Below are 16,755 nucleotides of genomic sequence, written 5' to 3' on the forward strand. Positions count from 1 at the left end.
TGTTTTTTAAGATGCAAAGATGTAAACTCTGACATGTAGTTCGGGACGATATAAAAAAATATAGTAGTCGGCTAATAGTCTATCCATCCATCCATTTTCTAATCCCTAATTAGGGTCACGGGGAGAACATGCAAACTCCATACAGAAAGGACCCTGCCTGTTCGAACCCGGGATTCGAACCCAGGACCTTGTCTATTTGTTCACTTGCTACCTTTTTGTGTTCACCTGTTCTGTGTTCAATTCCTGATTGGTCAATCTATTTATTCTCGCTATTTATTATCTCCCTAAACCCTGCTGAAGCCAAGATTAGCACAGAGCCTCTTTTCTCTATCTTATCTTGCTTTGCTGTGTACTAAACCTTTCTACAGGCAGCACGGTGGCTTGGTGGTTAGCCCTGTTGCCTCACAGCAAGAAGGTCCTGGGTTTGAATCCTGGGTTCGAACAGGCAGGGGCCTTTCTGTGTGGAGTTTGCATGTTCTCCCTGTGCCTGTGTTTCCTCCCACAGTCCAAAAACATGTGCATTAGGTTGATTGGTTATTCTAAATTGCCCATAGGAGTGTGTGTGTGGTTGTCTGTCTATATGTGTGGCCCTGTGATGGACTGGTGACCTGTCCAGGGTGTACCCCTGCCTTTCACCCAGTGTGTGCTGGGATAGGCTCCAGCAGATCCCTGTGACCCGAATTAGGAATAAAGCGGGGAGAGAAAATGGATGGATGGATAAACCTTCCTATGGATTGTCTGTGATTTTCTACATTCACTCTCATATAGAGAGAGACATGTTTGTGAGTTTTCAGACTTGCATCCTGCCAGACTTGACATTTACAAGACACTGAAAGTATTTTCATCTTTCTTTTTATATTACATTTATTTACTTTTTTTGCAACTTCAGCAAAAAAAACAACCCAAAACATTAAGAAGCACATTCTGTTTTTTCTTTCTGTTCTTCTTTCTATAACGTTGATGCTTTGTATTGTTGTTATTTCCAAATAAAAATAATCTTGATGTGAGGACATGACCAGTCATAGTCACTGTCTTAGTTGTAAAGAGTGATGCAATGGTGATTCTGTGAAAATTGTGTGTTGCAAGGACACTTGATAACGTCTTTTTGTGTGTGTATGTGTGTGTGTGTTTTTGTGCCATGACAAATCATTGTGCCAAATTTCTTAAGCAGCATGTGAGCAGTTCCCCAGGATTCCACAGAACAGCACACAATAGACCTCCTGCACCATCAGTGCTTGGCCCCCTAATGACTGGAAAGCAGCTTTGCGAAACCTTTTTAGGAATCGGCAAGACTTTACAACAAACACACACAGATGTAGCATTTTAACACGTTTGGCAAAAACTGCTGATCGATTTCACAATGTATGAAATCACCTGGATCCAGATGAAGGAGTGATAGAAAGGTGTGGTGATGGTGACAGAAACATTAGAGCTGTAATTAAAACGTTGCAGTGTGCATGGTATCAACTGAGCATTTCCTGACACCCCAAAGCTAGGGATTTATATTATATTTGTGTGTGTGTGTGTGTGTGTTTGTGTGTGTGTGTGTTTGCATGTAATTCCTGTGGAATTGGGTCACCTTGTTACATAAACAGCATGCTCATAATCATGAGTGTATAAATGTATTGCACAGATTTCTGTGTGTGTGTGTGTGTTTAAAATTTAAGACTTATTATTGTATTAGAAGGTTTTGGATATTGTTACTTTCACTTCTTAGTGATTTCACTCAGTAATGGATAAACATTGTGCTACATTATCATTAACTCTTACATTTCTTTATACAGTATATTAATGAATAAAAAACGTGATCTGTTGTCAGAAATAACCCATACCAGGGTTCTTGTTGGAATCAGAAGTGGATTATTTGCCTTTATCGGCACAAATTAAACTATTTTATACCTCTTATATCAAAGTAAATTTTCAAAGATCGAAATTTTTTATTTATTAATAGATGTCATGCTTTTCAAACGTCTTTACACCGACCAGGCATAACATTATGACCACCCCCCTAATATCCTGTTGGTCCCCCTTTTGCTGTCAAGACAGCCCTGAACCGTCATGTTACACTGTTTCATTTTATTAATAAATGTCACTTATTTTTGGTTTGTAGTTAAATTTCTCTTTAAATTTCTCTCTCGCCTGATCTGATCTGATCTCTCTCTCTCTCACTGAATCTGATCTCTCTCTCTCTCTCTCTCTTTCTCTCACTCTCTCTTTCTATTTCTTACTCTCTTTCTCTCTTGCTCTCTGTCACTTGATCTTATCTCTCTCTCTTTCTCTCTCTCTCTCTCTCTCTCTCTCTCACTGAATCTGATCTCTCTCCCTCTCTTACTAAATCTGATCTCTCTCTCTCTCTTTTTCACTGAATCTGAGCTCTCTCTCTCTCTAAATCTGAGCTCTCTCTCTCTCTCTTTCTCTCTTTCTTTCTCTCTCTCTCTCTCTCTCTCTCTCTCTCTCTCACAAACACTCAATCTGATCTCTCTCTCTTTCTCTCTTGCCCTCATCTGAACTCCCCATATTCTACACTTGTTATTTTTTTCTGTGGATTATGTCCACCATTCTTGTTTAAGTCTGAACAGTGAACACACTATTACATGCTATTTATACTAGAAACAGACGTAGAGTAGTCTAAGTATGCCATTTGGGACGTGCCATAAGTTTTAGAACACAGGAGAGTAGTTTTCCACACAAAATAAAACATTATAAAAGAGATATGTGAAATCCTGGAGAGACCGATTAATGAGGATAAACAGATGATATGAGGTAACACTTTTTTTTTCAATAAAAGAGGACAAAATAAGCACGTTCACTCACATTGATTCATTTATATTCTCTTTTCCCCTGCCTTTTATAGTTAACTTTAGTTAGTTGGACAAACACACACACTGTTCATGTATATTTATGTAGATTTAAGCAGGATATTTATACACCCCTTCTGTCCAGCTTGATGTTAATGAGTATAACGTAGGTGCATTTAATGATGCAATATTTGTTAGTGGTTGTACAGAAGCAGGCTGAAACACAATGCCGTGTGTCCGTCTCTCATTGAGTGAGGGAATGAACGCAGCAGGGATCCGCCCTCCTTCTTTCTGCTGTCTCTCTTTCACGTTTCAGGGTCACTTCAGACCGAGTTCAACAGTAACATGAGGCCCCTTGTGTCCTATCACCATAGCAACCCCCTGCAAAACATGCTCTGCAAGTGTGTGTGTGTGTGTGTGCGCATTTGGGGTGGGTGTTATGAGTTTGTAGTTATGAGTTTGCTAAAAAGATGCTTAAGAAGATGGAGTTTGTTTTAGAGCAAATGAACATGTTTGTTGAGTGAGAGAGAGAGAGAGAGATCCATTCTAGTGTGAGAAAGATAGTGTGAGAGAGAGAATAAATGTGCAAGGAGGATGGTGAGAGAGAAATTGAATAAATGTGCAAGGAGGATGGAGAGAGAGAGAGAGAGAGAGAGAGAGAATGGAAGGAAGATGGTAAGAGAGAGGGGGATAGAATACATGTGCAAGGAGGATGGTGAGAGAAGGATAGAATAAATGTGCAAGGAGAATGGTGAGAGAGAGGGAGAGATAGAATAAATGTGCCAGGAAGATGGAGAGAGAGAGAGAATGGTAGGAAGATGGTAAGAGAGAGGGAGAGAGAGAGAGAGAGAGAGAGAGATGGGAAGAGAATAAGTATGGTGACCTGCTTCTCTCACACTCTTTCTACATTATCAGAAAGACATCACTTTTCCTCTCCATTTTTTAATGAAGTGTGGATGAGTTCCATAATACACTTAATGTGCATCCTGCTCATATATTTATGCATACAGCCAAAGTCATTAAGAACTATCTTCAGCATAGAGAAGAACACGGAGTCCTGGAAGTGATGGTTTTGCCCCTACAGAGCCCTGAGCCCTGATCTCAGCATTATAGAGTGTGTCTGGGGTTACATGAAGAGACAGAAGGATTTGAGGCAGCCAACATCCACAGAAGATCTGTGATTAATTCACCAAGATGTTTGGAACGACCAACCTGCCTAGAAGAATTGTGTACCTTGAAGAACTGAAGCTGTTTTGCAGACAAAGCATGATCACACCAAATACTGATTTGATTTAGATCTCTTCCGTTCATTTACTTTCCGTTTTTTATCTGATAAAAAATATACTATTAACACTTCTGTTTTTGAAAGTATTCTTACATTACAGCATTTTTTCACACCTGCCTGAAAACTTTTGCACAGTACTGTGTATAAATATATATTATATTATTTAGTCATGGGCCTGTATGACAATAAGAATTTAAAATGCCATTAAAAAAGCATTAAAATTAAATGTAGTGATGCTTGTAGAAACCCTGACTATATTATAGCTGTCAGGAACAGCTGGACAGTTCCCTGCCAGGCCCAGAGAGGGCGCTGGCAGGTGAACCTTGGAAGCCTGCTTCTTTGTGTGTCTTTTGTTACGCCCTTCCTATTGTTCCTATTCTGATTGTCACCTGTATCCCATTAGCCCTAATGTCTACCCCTATAAATAGGGATCCTTGTGGTTGTGTCCTTGTCCATGATTGTTGTCTGTACTGTGGTTTCTGTTGGGGTTTTGTTTGCTAGGTTCCATGTCCAAGCTAAGGTCTAGGTTTGGTTTTGTTTAGTTTAGTTAACCACGCCATGTCTAGTGTTACGTTTGTTTCCCTATGTCGCGTCTTAAATGTAATAAAAGCAGTGCTTCGCTGAATCCTGCGCATGGGTCTCATTACACTGTGTGCTGGCGTGCGCACACACACCATGGGCGTCTGGGGTCGAGCCCCGCATAGGGCGGGGGTCCCAGACGTTACAATAGCATTGTGTAGTATAAATAGTGTGAGTAGTGTGTGAATGAATTATTTGCTGGTTTGATAATTGGATGGATGGATGAATGGATGATTAGACAACTGAAGAATTGCATGGATGGGTAATTGGATGCATGATGGATGCCTGATTGGATTGAGGAAGAATTAGGTAGAGGAATGTATGAGTGCATGATTGGAAGATTAGGTGGATGGATGCATGATTAGGAGGTTGATGGATTAGATGGATGATTGGATGATTAAGTGGATAGACGGATGGATGGACAGATGGATGATTAGGTGGATAAGGTGGATGGATGGATGGATTAGATAGATGAATGGATGATTAGATGGATGAAGGATTACAAAGGTTAATGGATGATTGCATGGATGGATGATTAGTTGGATGGGTGTATGATTAGGTGAATGAATAGATGATTAGATGGCTAAAGGATAGCATAGATGGATGAATGGATGGATGGATGATGGATTAGACAGATGAATGGATGATTGGATGGATGGGTGATTAGGAGGATGATGGATTAGATAGATGAATGGATGATTAGATGGATGGATGGATGGACAGATGGATGATTAGGTGGCTGAGGTGGATGGATGGATTAGAAAGGTGAATGGATGATTGCATGGATAGATGATTAGTCGGATGGGTGTATGATTAGGTGGATGAATAGATGATTAGATGGCTAAAGGATTACATAGATGGATGGATGGTTAGATGGATAAAGGAATAGATAGATGATTGCATGGTTGGATGGGTGCATGATAAGATGGCTGAAGGATTAGATAGTCGAACTGATGATTTAATAGATGATGGATTAGATAGATAAATGGATGATTAAGTGAATGGATAGACATTTAAGTGGATAGAGGATTAGATAGATGAATGGATGATTGCGTTTTATGTGGGTGGATGGATGATGGATAAATGGTGGATGGATTAAATGCAGCCTATAGTGGAATAAAGCACTTAGAGGCGTAAACCTTCAGGTCTTACGAGAGACTTTGAGTCACCAGTAATAACTCTGCTTCATGCCAGCTCACTTCACATCACTGTGGGGTTGATACTTAAATAATTATGATTTAAAAACGTGAAATCCAGTTTCATGTTTCAGATTTAAACACTCAGGGTGCTAGTGTGTAAAAATATTTATTACAGTGTTTGTTCCAACAGCTCCAGTAGCTTAAGTAACTCTTTCCAGTTTACAGGTTTGTAATTTCAGTTTTGTCGAGACACACACTATTATAATTGATTGCTGAGCAAATATAGAGCCCCAGTGCTGAAACAGCTTTATTATTAACCATGTTTGCCTACAGTTTCCAAGAAGCCGTTGTTTGCTAAGTGGGCGTTAGCTATAGCTGTAGTAGAAGCTACACACACACACACACACATTACAATGGGAATTACTCACTGACCTGGAGCACTGATCATTACTATTACTATTAGTACTCAGGTGCCCTAAAAGACCAGAAGAAAGAGCATGTCATGCTCTAAGTGAAGAAATATCTTGGGACCTGCACATGCACAAAGTGCTTGTCACCTCAGAAAGCCAAAATCAATACTGTCATGTAGCTCAGAGAGCTTCTGTCTGCTCAGGACTCATCAGCTACGCACTGACTGTGAAGGAAATGTGTGTATGTGAGGGTTGTGGGAAAGGTTCTTACCTTATTTCTAAATCTAATCTAAAATTCTTATTTCTTATTTCTAGCATTCAGAGCCTTGTGTTTTGTGCACCACAGGTATTCTGACCTTTTGAATCACAAGCTCAGGTGCATCACTTTTCCATGGTTCGTCTTTCAGATTTGATTAAATTTCAGCATTGTTTGTTTATTTGGTCGGACATGACCTACATCTCACAGTGTTGAATCAACAACAGCAACAAAATCCATGAAGCCAAAGCAATAGCTTGAAAACCTCAGACGGGATTGTGTCAAGGTTCCAGAAATTTCTGCATCTGCACTTTTATGTTATTAAAATATTGAAATATCTTATTATTTGGATGGGTAGGGGGATGATTAGATGGATATGTAGTTGCTTGGATGAGTTGATGATTAGATGAGTGAATGGATAATAGATAGATGGATGGTGGAAGGATGAATTGTTAAAAATATATATGAAGATATTTGAACGGTTGGAGAGGTGGATGAAGGATTAGATGGATAAAAGATGGATGTATGGATGATGGATCGATTATTAGATGGGTGAATGGTTAAATAGATAGATGAATGGTTGAAGGAAGGATGGATAGATGGATGCTTACATAAGTGGATGGGTAATAGATGGATGGAGGGTGGACGGATGGATTAGATGGGTGAATGGTTAAATGGATGCATGGATGGATATATGGATGCATGGATGGTGGATGGATGATGGGTGGGTGGATGGATGGATGGTGGATAGATGATTAGATGGTTGGATGGATAATGGGTGGATGGATGGATGATTTGATGGTTGGTTGGATAATAGATGGATGGATCATAGATGAATGGAATATTAGATGGGTGAATGGTTGGAGAGATAGATAATAGATGGATGGATAGATGGATGGATGAATAGATGATTACATAAGTAATAGATCGATAATAATAGATCGATGGGTGGGTGGATGGATGGATGGATGGATGGATGGATGGATGAATGGATGACTACATGAGTGGATGAATAATAAATTGGATGAATCGTGGATGGATGGATGTGGATCATGCATATGGGTGAATGGTTAAATAGATGGATAGATGGTTGGATGGATGGATGGTTAGATGGTTGAAGGACTGATAAGATAGGTGAATGGTTAGATAGATAGATGATTAGGTGGATAATTGGATGAATAGATAAATTGATGGTTTGTTGGACGAATAGATAAATAGATTAATAGATGGCTAGTTGGATGGATGTTCAGCATTGTTTGAATTCCTGAGGAAATGATAGTCCTGGTCCTTCCTCAACAGTCTCTCTGATTCAGCAGTCAGGATTTGGGTTAAAGTAGCCGTTTACGCTATCGATTAGTCCGCAGCGCTGAGCAAGGGGAAAAATTAGCAGTGATATAATGATATAACTGCATTCCACAATTTCTCTGTGAACTTTTCTGCTTACATCACATTTTGACGCAAGTCATTTTATGTAGAATCGCTTTGGGAATATCGTCACACCTCTGATATCAGATCACAGCTGTGCGACTCTTCACACTCATCATTTCAAAACCCTCGTTATATAAAGTGGCTAAAGAACTGAGTCTCTTCTGTGGTCTCGGGGGACTCTCACACACACTACACACACCACACAGTAGACACACTGTTTAACCTTCACTTGCTGAATAAAGTGAACATTACACCAGCTTTGGAGATGATCACTTATTTTTATAGCGTCTTTTAATTAACAGTACTGAGAAAAAGCAAGAGCAACATAGAAAGAAAAAGAAACGGTCGAATTTTCCCCTCAGGAATAAAGCATTAGAGTTTTAGCCTCTAGTGAGTAGATAATAGATAATGTGCATTTTTTACATTGATTAGATCATCATTACATTTAGTTGACATAGCTATACACCGATCAGGCATAACATTCTGAGCAGTGAGAGGTGAAGTGAATAAGACTGATGATCTCCTCATCATGGCACCTGTTAGTGGGTGGGATATATTAGGCAGGAAGTGAACATTTTGTCCTCAAAGTTGATGTGTTAGAAGCAGGAAAAATGGACAAGTGTAAGGATTTGAGTGAGTTTGACGAAGGGCCAAATTGTGATGGCTAGACGACTGGATCAGAGCATCTCCAAAACTGCAGCTCTTGTGGGGTGTTCCCGGTCTGCAGTGGTCAGTATCTATCAAAAGTGGTCCAAGGAAGGAACAGTGATGAACCGGCGACAGGGTCATGGACGGTCAAGACTCATTGATGGACGTGGGGAGTGAAGGCTGGCCCGTGTGATCCGATCCAACAGACGAGCTACTGTTGCTCAAATTGTTTATAGCCGCCTCATATTATAAATTCATTTGTTGATTTGTGTCTCAGTGAGTCGTGCTGAACCCCTGAGCCGTATTTAGACCAAGTCCAACAGCTATATAAATATTTATATCGGGAATGCCATTTGTATTTAGAGACAAGTTACAATTACGTTCCCTCTGTGTCAGAAAAATGAAACAAATGTTGTGCAATTTGAGTGGTTAATTATATGAAGTCATTTGGAAGATTAATGATGTATTTTTCTATTGACCCCAATGGCATTCTGTAGTTTCCAGAATCCTTAAAAGGTCCAATTTTGGAATTAAGTCTTAAAAGTCGATGTGACTCAAATTTGTGTGTGTGTTTGTGTGTGTAACTGTTTACTGAAATGTTTAGGAAAGTGGGAGTGCATTAAATATTTAATGTTTTAGTGCACTTGGGCTTCAGAAGTGAAGATATAAATGTTTTATAGTTGAATACAGTTAGAAAATCCTCTTTTCTTATGCTGGCTATTAAAATAATAAACAGTATATTGTTTTATTAAAATACAAACATTATAGATAAATATTATGTGCAAAAAATGATAAATTATAAATCCTGTCTACATGTTTAAATGGCCATTTTATTCAATCTTGTAAAACCCTGGTCACCCAGTTTTGGTGGTTTATGTTGCTTCTGTAAAAAAGTGGAATTATTTTTTTTCCATTCAGAGTATTATAGAATATTAGGCGAAATATTTCATGCTCAAGCACCGTTACAGTAGAGTGAAGTCTGTTGGCCTGCACCTACATTTTCAGCATTGCAAATTTTCTTTGTGAAGGAGCGAGAGATCATTTTACAAGTCGGATCTGCGGGATAGTGAGAACAGGTTTAATTAAATACAGCTTGTGATATTAGATAGGAGGATGAAATGTAATAGCTCTGAATAGCTTGACAATGAAACTGTTAGGATTGTGCAGTTATGCATTGTGTCACAAGTTCTCATCGATTGTGTAATAATGATGCAGGGGGAAGCTATTAAGCACACACACACACACACACACAGTCTGAGGTTCAAGTCCTTAATGCTTGACTGGATTCATAATTAGCTCCATTTTCTGGCCTGCTTATACTACAGAGGTTTGCAGTGAACCTGGTGTCTATCCCAATGTACTCAGGGCACAAGGTGAGGGACATCCTAGACAGGGTGCCAACCTTTTTCAGGGCGCAATTGCACACCCTCACACACTATGAACGATGTAGAGATGCCAATCAGCCTACAGCACATGTCTTTGGACTGGGAAGGAAACCAGAAACCCAGATAACATGCAAAATGCTGTACGAAGGTGGGAATCAATCCCCGAACCCTGGAGGTGCAAGGCAAATGTGATAACCAGTAAATCACAATGCAGAGGTTCCAGACATGATAAACAAAAGCGTTATCTGTAGTTTGTACTTTCATTGGACAGCATGTTCTTAGTCTATGTCTAGTCTAAGTAGCCTCCTTCTTTCTTTAGTTTCTCCTCCAAAGGCATTTTCAAGGGAGAAAGAGAGGTTAATACAGTAAATAATCCACTTTGGTCCCATTGAGGGATGTTAGGGATATGTGGAGAAATATCAGCTATAATGAAGATAATTCTGTGGAATGAACTGACTCTGAAACTGCATGACTCTACAGTCTGGGCTAGAATGAAATCAGCCCCAGATTCATATCATTCTGGGTGTTTTTCTCACGACTGTTATGTGACATTGAGCTTGTTTGCTTTAAAAACTTAAGACATTTACTAACATCAGATAATCTGGTGGATGCCAAGAATGAAATCTTCTATTGCTAGCCAATTTCTATAAGCCGCCGCTGGATGGATGTCTTCCTCAAGTCTCAAACGTGAGCTCTGATATAAAATGAAACTGACAGGCTTTTTGTAAGATTCGACATGCTTTTGTATGTCACTCTCAAGACACTTATATAAATTTATTACCACAAGACCACGGCTTTATCATCATCATCTTGCATGGGCTTGTGCTGTCACGGCCTGTTCTCGTATCCTGCTTCATACACTCTTTAAAAGCACTTCTCCTCGCATGTTCTCTTCCAGCTTATGAAAGATAGACAGATCAGCTTAGTGCCCCTGTGAAGGAAAAAGCCCAGACTGGTTCATGTCAGGACCTGACTTGAATAATGAATAATGCGCTCATTCGTCAGAAAACAATTTGTTCCAGGAAGTGACGCAGAGATTAATCAGAGACCCATGGGTCCAGTCACGGCCAAAATAAAGTCATTTTGAAAAAGGTGCTCACCAAAGCAGTTTTCTGATGACTTACAAATGCGTAATAAACCTTTCAGCCATGGCAGAAGTCTTGGAAGTACATTACACATTAAAACAATTCAATTAATTAAATTAGAAGCATACTATTTACTATTATTATTATTATTATTATCATCACCTAATAGAATACTTTCAAATAGAATAATTAATAAACGAATATATATATATATTTAATGATTGTTTTTGAAAAAATAAAAGTGTAAAAAGAGATTAATTCAAATGTCCTAGAGATATTAAAGCAGTTATAATTTAATAAATTAAATAATAATTGTTGCTCCTGATTATTAATATATATAATAATGGAAATAGCAATGTTATTATTATTATTATTATTTATATTAACATTAATATTAATAAATAGAAAATGTTTTAACGTACTTAATTAATGAAGCTGTTTTTTTAAATAAAGAAATAAACATTTAAGAATTGAATAACTGAAAAAAAGTGTCTTATAAATATTCATGTCAAAATGTAAAAGTTGTGTTGTTAAGTCACTGAGACCCCGTGTTTTTTCCTGTTCGTTGCATAAGTATTGGTACCCACAATCCACCCAAACAAGCAGGCGAAACTTCTTTTTAATAATAATTAACTAATAAATATAACAATTTTAAAAAATAAGTAAATGCTAGTATTTTCTTTGAAAACATGGCAAGATTTGTACAATTGCAAAATATAAAAATGATCATTGTTGAAAGAAATAGTTCTTTTTTATTTCATATTCCTTTGTATGCTGATTTCATAAACCTTATTTTATTTCATTCATAAAATTTATTGAATACTGTGTAAGATTTCGGCTTTGACCTTTATACTGGATAAGGAAAAACTAGTGCAAACCCAGAGCTCTGCAAAAACATGCTGTCCAGAAAAAAATGAAAAAATCTAAAATTCAGATTTTAACAAGTCTAAGTAGCTTCAACGATATTACACGTTTGCTTCAATACAAGTGAAAAACTCTTTTGGGCATTTTAGTCCTGAAGTGCATTTCCGTGTTTAAAAACTCTTTCCTCAATGTTAACCATCATGTTTCTGTCTCATAGTACGAGTTCAAGGCGAAGAGCATTAAGAAGAAGAAAGTGAACATGGTGGTCTCAGTGGACGGTGTAAAAGTGATACTTCGCAAGAAGCTGAAGGTAAATTGTACTTCTTTTACTGGGAATATTTTATTAAATACATGCTGCTAGGAAATACTGCAGAAATACATCTATGTTGTGCTTTACGCTGAATTTTCAATCACACAGAGGAAAGAGTGGACGTGGGATGAAAGTAAAATGCTGGTGATGCACGACCCAGTCTACAGGTGACTTTTTTGTACATTCATACAATTATCCAATCCGCAAGGATACAGTACCTCACATAATCACTCTGTGATGAGCAGAAAAGCATCTCAGAACACACAGCATGTGGAACCTTGAGGTAGATGAGCTACAACAGCAGAAGAGCACATCAGCTTCCACTCCACAACCATAAACAGGAATCTGATGCTACAGTGGTCAATGATCCTGGACAGTTGAAGCTTGGAAAAAGACCAGGCATCATTTTTTCCAATCTTTTTCAATCAGCTGCCCAGTTTCAGTAAATCTGCACCCACTAGAGAATCATCTTGTTCTTGGCTGGTATGAGTGGAAGCCGATGTCTTCTTCTGCTGTTCGAGGTTTGAGGTGCTTGTGCCTTAAAATACCTTTGTCTAAAAAGAATGTTGCTTATTTGTGTTTTACCTTCGAGATCGCACACATTCCTCCAAACATGAATATTCCTTTTGAGTTATTGGAAGCTGTTCCTGAGTTACTGCCAACCCGACTGCTTCGTTATCCTAGATTTGCATTCTGTGCTGCAAAAAGTCCAACAAATTAACTAATGGGAACATTGGCCCTTTTTTTAGGCAGGAGAAAACAAATCAGTCATACTCATTATATTGTCAGATTGAATCTGACAGAAGAAGTCTCACAGTTCATTCAGTGTTCTGTCACATGTTCAAAACATTCATGATGGATAATTACTTACTTCCAGATTATGGTGACTCCTGTTGCCAGATAAGTACATTAACATCACATACACTGATCAGCCATAACATTATGACCACTGACAGGTGAAGTGAATAAGACTGATTATCTTCTCATCATGGCACCTGTTAGTGGGTGGGATATATTAGACAGCAAGTGAACATTGTGTCCTCAAAGTTGATGTGTTAGAAGCAGGACAAGTGTAAGGATTTGAGTGAGTTTGATGAAGGGCCAAATTGTGATGGCTAGACGACCGGATCAGAACATCTCCAAAACTGCAGCTCTTGTGGGGTGTTCCCGGTCTGCAGTGGTCAGTATCTATCAAAAGTGGTCCAAGGAAGGAACAGTGGTGAACCGGTCAAGTCTCATTGATGCACGTGGTGAGCGAAGGCTGGCCTGAGTGATCCGATCCAGACAGACGAGCTACTGCTGCTCACATTGCTGAAGAAGTTAATGCTGGTTCTGATAGAAAGGTGTCAGAATACACAGTGCAGGACGGGTCAGGGCTGTTTTGGTAGCAAAATGGGGACCAACAATATTCAGTTCAGTACAAAAGACCAGCAGGTATTAAAGACTGAAACAACTCTTGGTACTGGTTATCCCCTCTGTTTGTTAACAACTGTTTGGCTGGATTAATTATTTAGTTAATGAATAAAGATGAATAACTGCGAGTTTTGCATAGCAAACAATCAGTTTTTGCCTCTAGCAAGTTTGAAAAATAAAATAGTTGTTTAAAAAATCAGATATTTGCTTGTCAGACACAATATGTGTAATACATTTAAACAGTTAAATGCTGGAAATTGGTTAAAAAAAGACCAAAGCTAAAGAATATGCCTGACAGAGAATGCTGAAGCATTATGCAATGACTGTCTTGGACTCCAGGTCTGAATCCTGTTCAAAAGCTTTGATCTGAATTACTCTGATCTTATTACAGTTATGAGCATGAAATGTTCCGCATGGAGGACAGGAAAAGATTTCTTGACCAGGAATTACAGGAAGAGGTTAATCGTCGAGTTCTCTAGTGCAGTCTTTACCAAATATTTATGGTGGGGGTGCCAATAATTTTGAACCTTGTGTTTTTAGCTATGTATAAATGATAGTAGATTAAAGAGAAATGAACTAAATGAGGTAGTCAGTAAAATACATGTGGGGTCATTTCAGTACTTAGTACGCTGCCAAGTAAGTTTTGGCATTCTTTTAAAAAAAATATAGTGGATCAATGTAGCCTCAGTGCTTTCTGCTATAAAGCTTTTTCAGTGTAGTTGCCAAACACCAGAGTGCTTTAGTGAACATCTTGTGCTTTTATGCATTTGTCATTTTTTAAATAAAGGCATATATTAATAAAAACCTTCTTAGTATTCGAAACAGCTCATTTAAGGTCACAAAACACTTCATCTTTCTATTAGAACTTTTAAAAAATAATAATTTTCAACAAATGTAAAAATTGCCTTCATGGGTACAAACAGTTCCAATAGTATGTCTGTCCCTCTTTTCTCTTAGGATTTTCTATGTGTCCCATGACTCTCAGGATTTAAAGATTTTTAGCTACATTGCCAGAGATGGGTCCAGCAACACCTTCAGATGCAACGTCTTCAAGTCGAAAAAGAAGGTATTCTCCCGTTTTTCACAGACCATGCCTTTTACTAAATGACATGGAGAGTGATTATGGAAATGTAACAGGGGGAGGAGAACCCTGAGAACTCTTGCTGGAGTTTTGAAGCTCCCACGGGGTTGCATAACAAAAGAGCGTGGTTTGTAGTAGGTGTAGTTCCGGAGTCAAAGGAAAGACAAAACCTGATTTCTTCAATAGAACTCTGTGTTCGATGATCTGTATAGAAAGTGGCCACTGAAGTGATCTCTGGGAGATAGGGAGTGGATTTAACGGTCACCATGACTCTGTAGAGTTTGGGTAAAGAGGATGGTTTGTCAGGCTGGGTGATCGAATGATGAAATAGGAGCTTTATAGTGCAGGTGGGCGTCTGGGTGCTAGAATTTAGCCCACACAGAAGCCTGTTGACTAGAGAGTTTCTGTAACAGGATCGGGGTGTAAACTTTAGGAGTAGTCTATGCTTGGCTTCATTCTATTGTGGGATAAGAAAGAACAAAACATTGAAGTGGGGGGAAGGATCAGTGCAGAGGGGAGGGGTGGAATGAATGAGGTAGGTTGATTGGGATGACTTGGGCATTGGGGTAAGAGAAGAAAGATGAGGATGTGTGAGGGAGGGGATTGGATGAATGATGAAGGGGTTGAATGAACAAGTGAAGGTTGATTGTGGTGAACAGTGAGGGGTCTAGGATAAGAAAAGAGGGACGGGATGAGTGAGGGAGGAGATTGGGATGAATAGGCAGAGGAGACTCGGTGGAATGGTGAATGAGGTGGAGGAATCAGGAAAATGGTTAGGATGAATTGGGGAAAGGATTCAGAAAAGTGAGGGACATGGGTTGAATGAGTTCAAGAGGGTAGGGTTGGGAGGAATGTTGGATGGGTTGAATGAATGAAAGATTTATGTTGAGTGTGGTAAACAGAAATGGAAGTGGGATAAGCGAGAACATAGATTGGGGTGAATGGGGTAAGGGATTGAGTGGAATGGGGAATGTGATGAGGAAAGAGATTAGGATATATTGGGTTTGATTGAGTTAAGGTTGATTGGGTTTGGGATAATTGGTAGAGGGGTTGAATGCATAAAGGATGTTAATTGTAGGAAGGGACATGGGATGGATGAAGAGGGATTGGATGAATGGAGGTAGGGGATTGGGGGAATGGTGAATGAGGTGGTGGAATCAATAAGTGGTTAGGATGTATGGGTTGGGATGAATGTTGGAGGTGGGGTGAATGAATGAGGGATGTTAATTGAGGGGATGGGATGGGTGATAGAGAAGATTGGGATAAATAAGGTTAGGGTTGGGTGGAATGGTGAATGAGGTGGAGGAATCAGGAAGGAGGTTAGGAGGAGTAGGGGAAAGGACTTGAAAGTGTGGGACAAGGTTTGAATACATTTTGGAGAAATTTGGGTTGAATTTTGAAGGGTTAAATGAATAAGGGATAGTTGTTGTGGTAAACAGATTCAAATTCAAATTTTATTTGTCACATACAAAATCATACACAGTAAAACATGTGGTGAAATGCTTATTACAACTGTCCTACATTTGAAGAAGAGTATAAAGTAAAGTGTGTGGACAAGAAAAGTATAGGGATATAGGTAATAAAAATATAAATGGAAAAATAGGAAGAATAAATCTTAGACATGATAAATTATGAAAAACACCAATAGTTACGTTACGTAAATTATGAAAAACACCAATAGTTACGTAAAGCCATTTTATATATATATATAAACATCTATAATATATAGTATATACATGTATGTAGATAGAAAAAGTCAAATATAAATATAAATGTAATGACAATAAATAATACAGTATGTAAAGTGTCGGTGCAGTATGCACACAAAGAAGTGCAGTGAGTGTGGTTATTATAGTATATAATATATACTATAGTAGTGCAGAGTATATAAGTAGTGCAATTTGTGTGTGCAACAATCAGCTGAGGTAGAATGTAATGTTCATGTGTGGGGTAAGTCTAGAAAGTCCAGGTTCTAGGTGTTCTGGTTGAGGGCCCGAATGGCCTGCGGGAAGAAGCTCCTCCTCATTCGCTCTGTGTTTGCCTTCAAGGAACGGAAACGTTTCCCTGACCGCAA

General features: G+C 38.7%; 1 protein-coding gene across 2 annotated transcripts in view; it reads left to right on the forward strand.

Moving 5' to 3' along the window:
* Positions 1–16,755, forward strand: part of si:dkey-34e4.1 (carboxyl-terminal PDZ ligand of neuronal nitric oxide synthase protein) — a 62,522-nt gene that overhangs the window by 13,833 nt on the left and 31,934 nt on the right. For both annotated transcript variants that reach the window (XR_009203964.1, XM_058383754.1), the window contains exons 3-5: positions 12,095–12,187; positions 12,296–12,354; positions 14,558–14,666. Coding sequence is in view for 1 of the 2 variants with exons in the window: in XM_058383754.1 (XP_058239737.1) it covers positions 12,095–12,187; positions 12,296–12,354; positions 14,558–14,666 (261 nt within the window). In the remaining variant the exon portion in view is untranslated. The remainder of the gene's footprint in view (positions 1–12,094; positions 12,188–12,295; positions 12,355–14,557; positions 14,667–16,755) is intronic.

This window comes from Hemibagrus wyckioides, linkage group LG28 (genome assembly GCF_019097595.1).
Source record: "Hemibagrus wyckioides isolate EC202008001 linkage group LG28, SWU_Hwy_1.0, whole genome shotgun sequence".
Classification (NCBI taxonomy): domain Eukaryota; kingdom Metazoa; phylum Chordata; class Actinopteri; order Siluriformes; family Bagridae; genus Hemibagrus; species Hemibagrus wyckioides.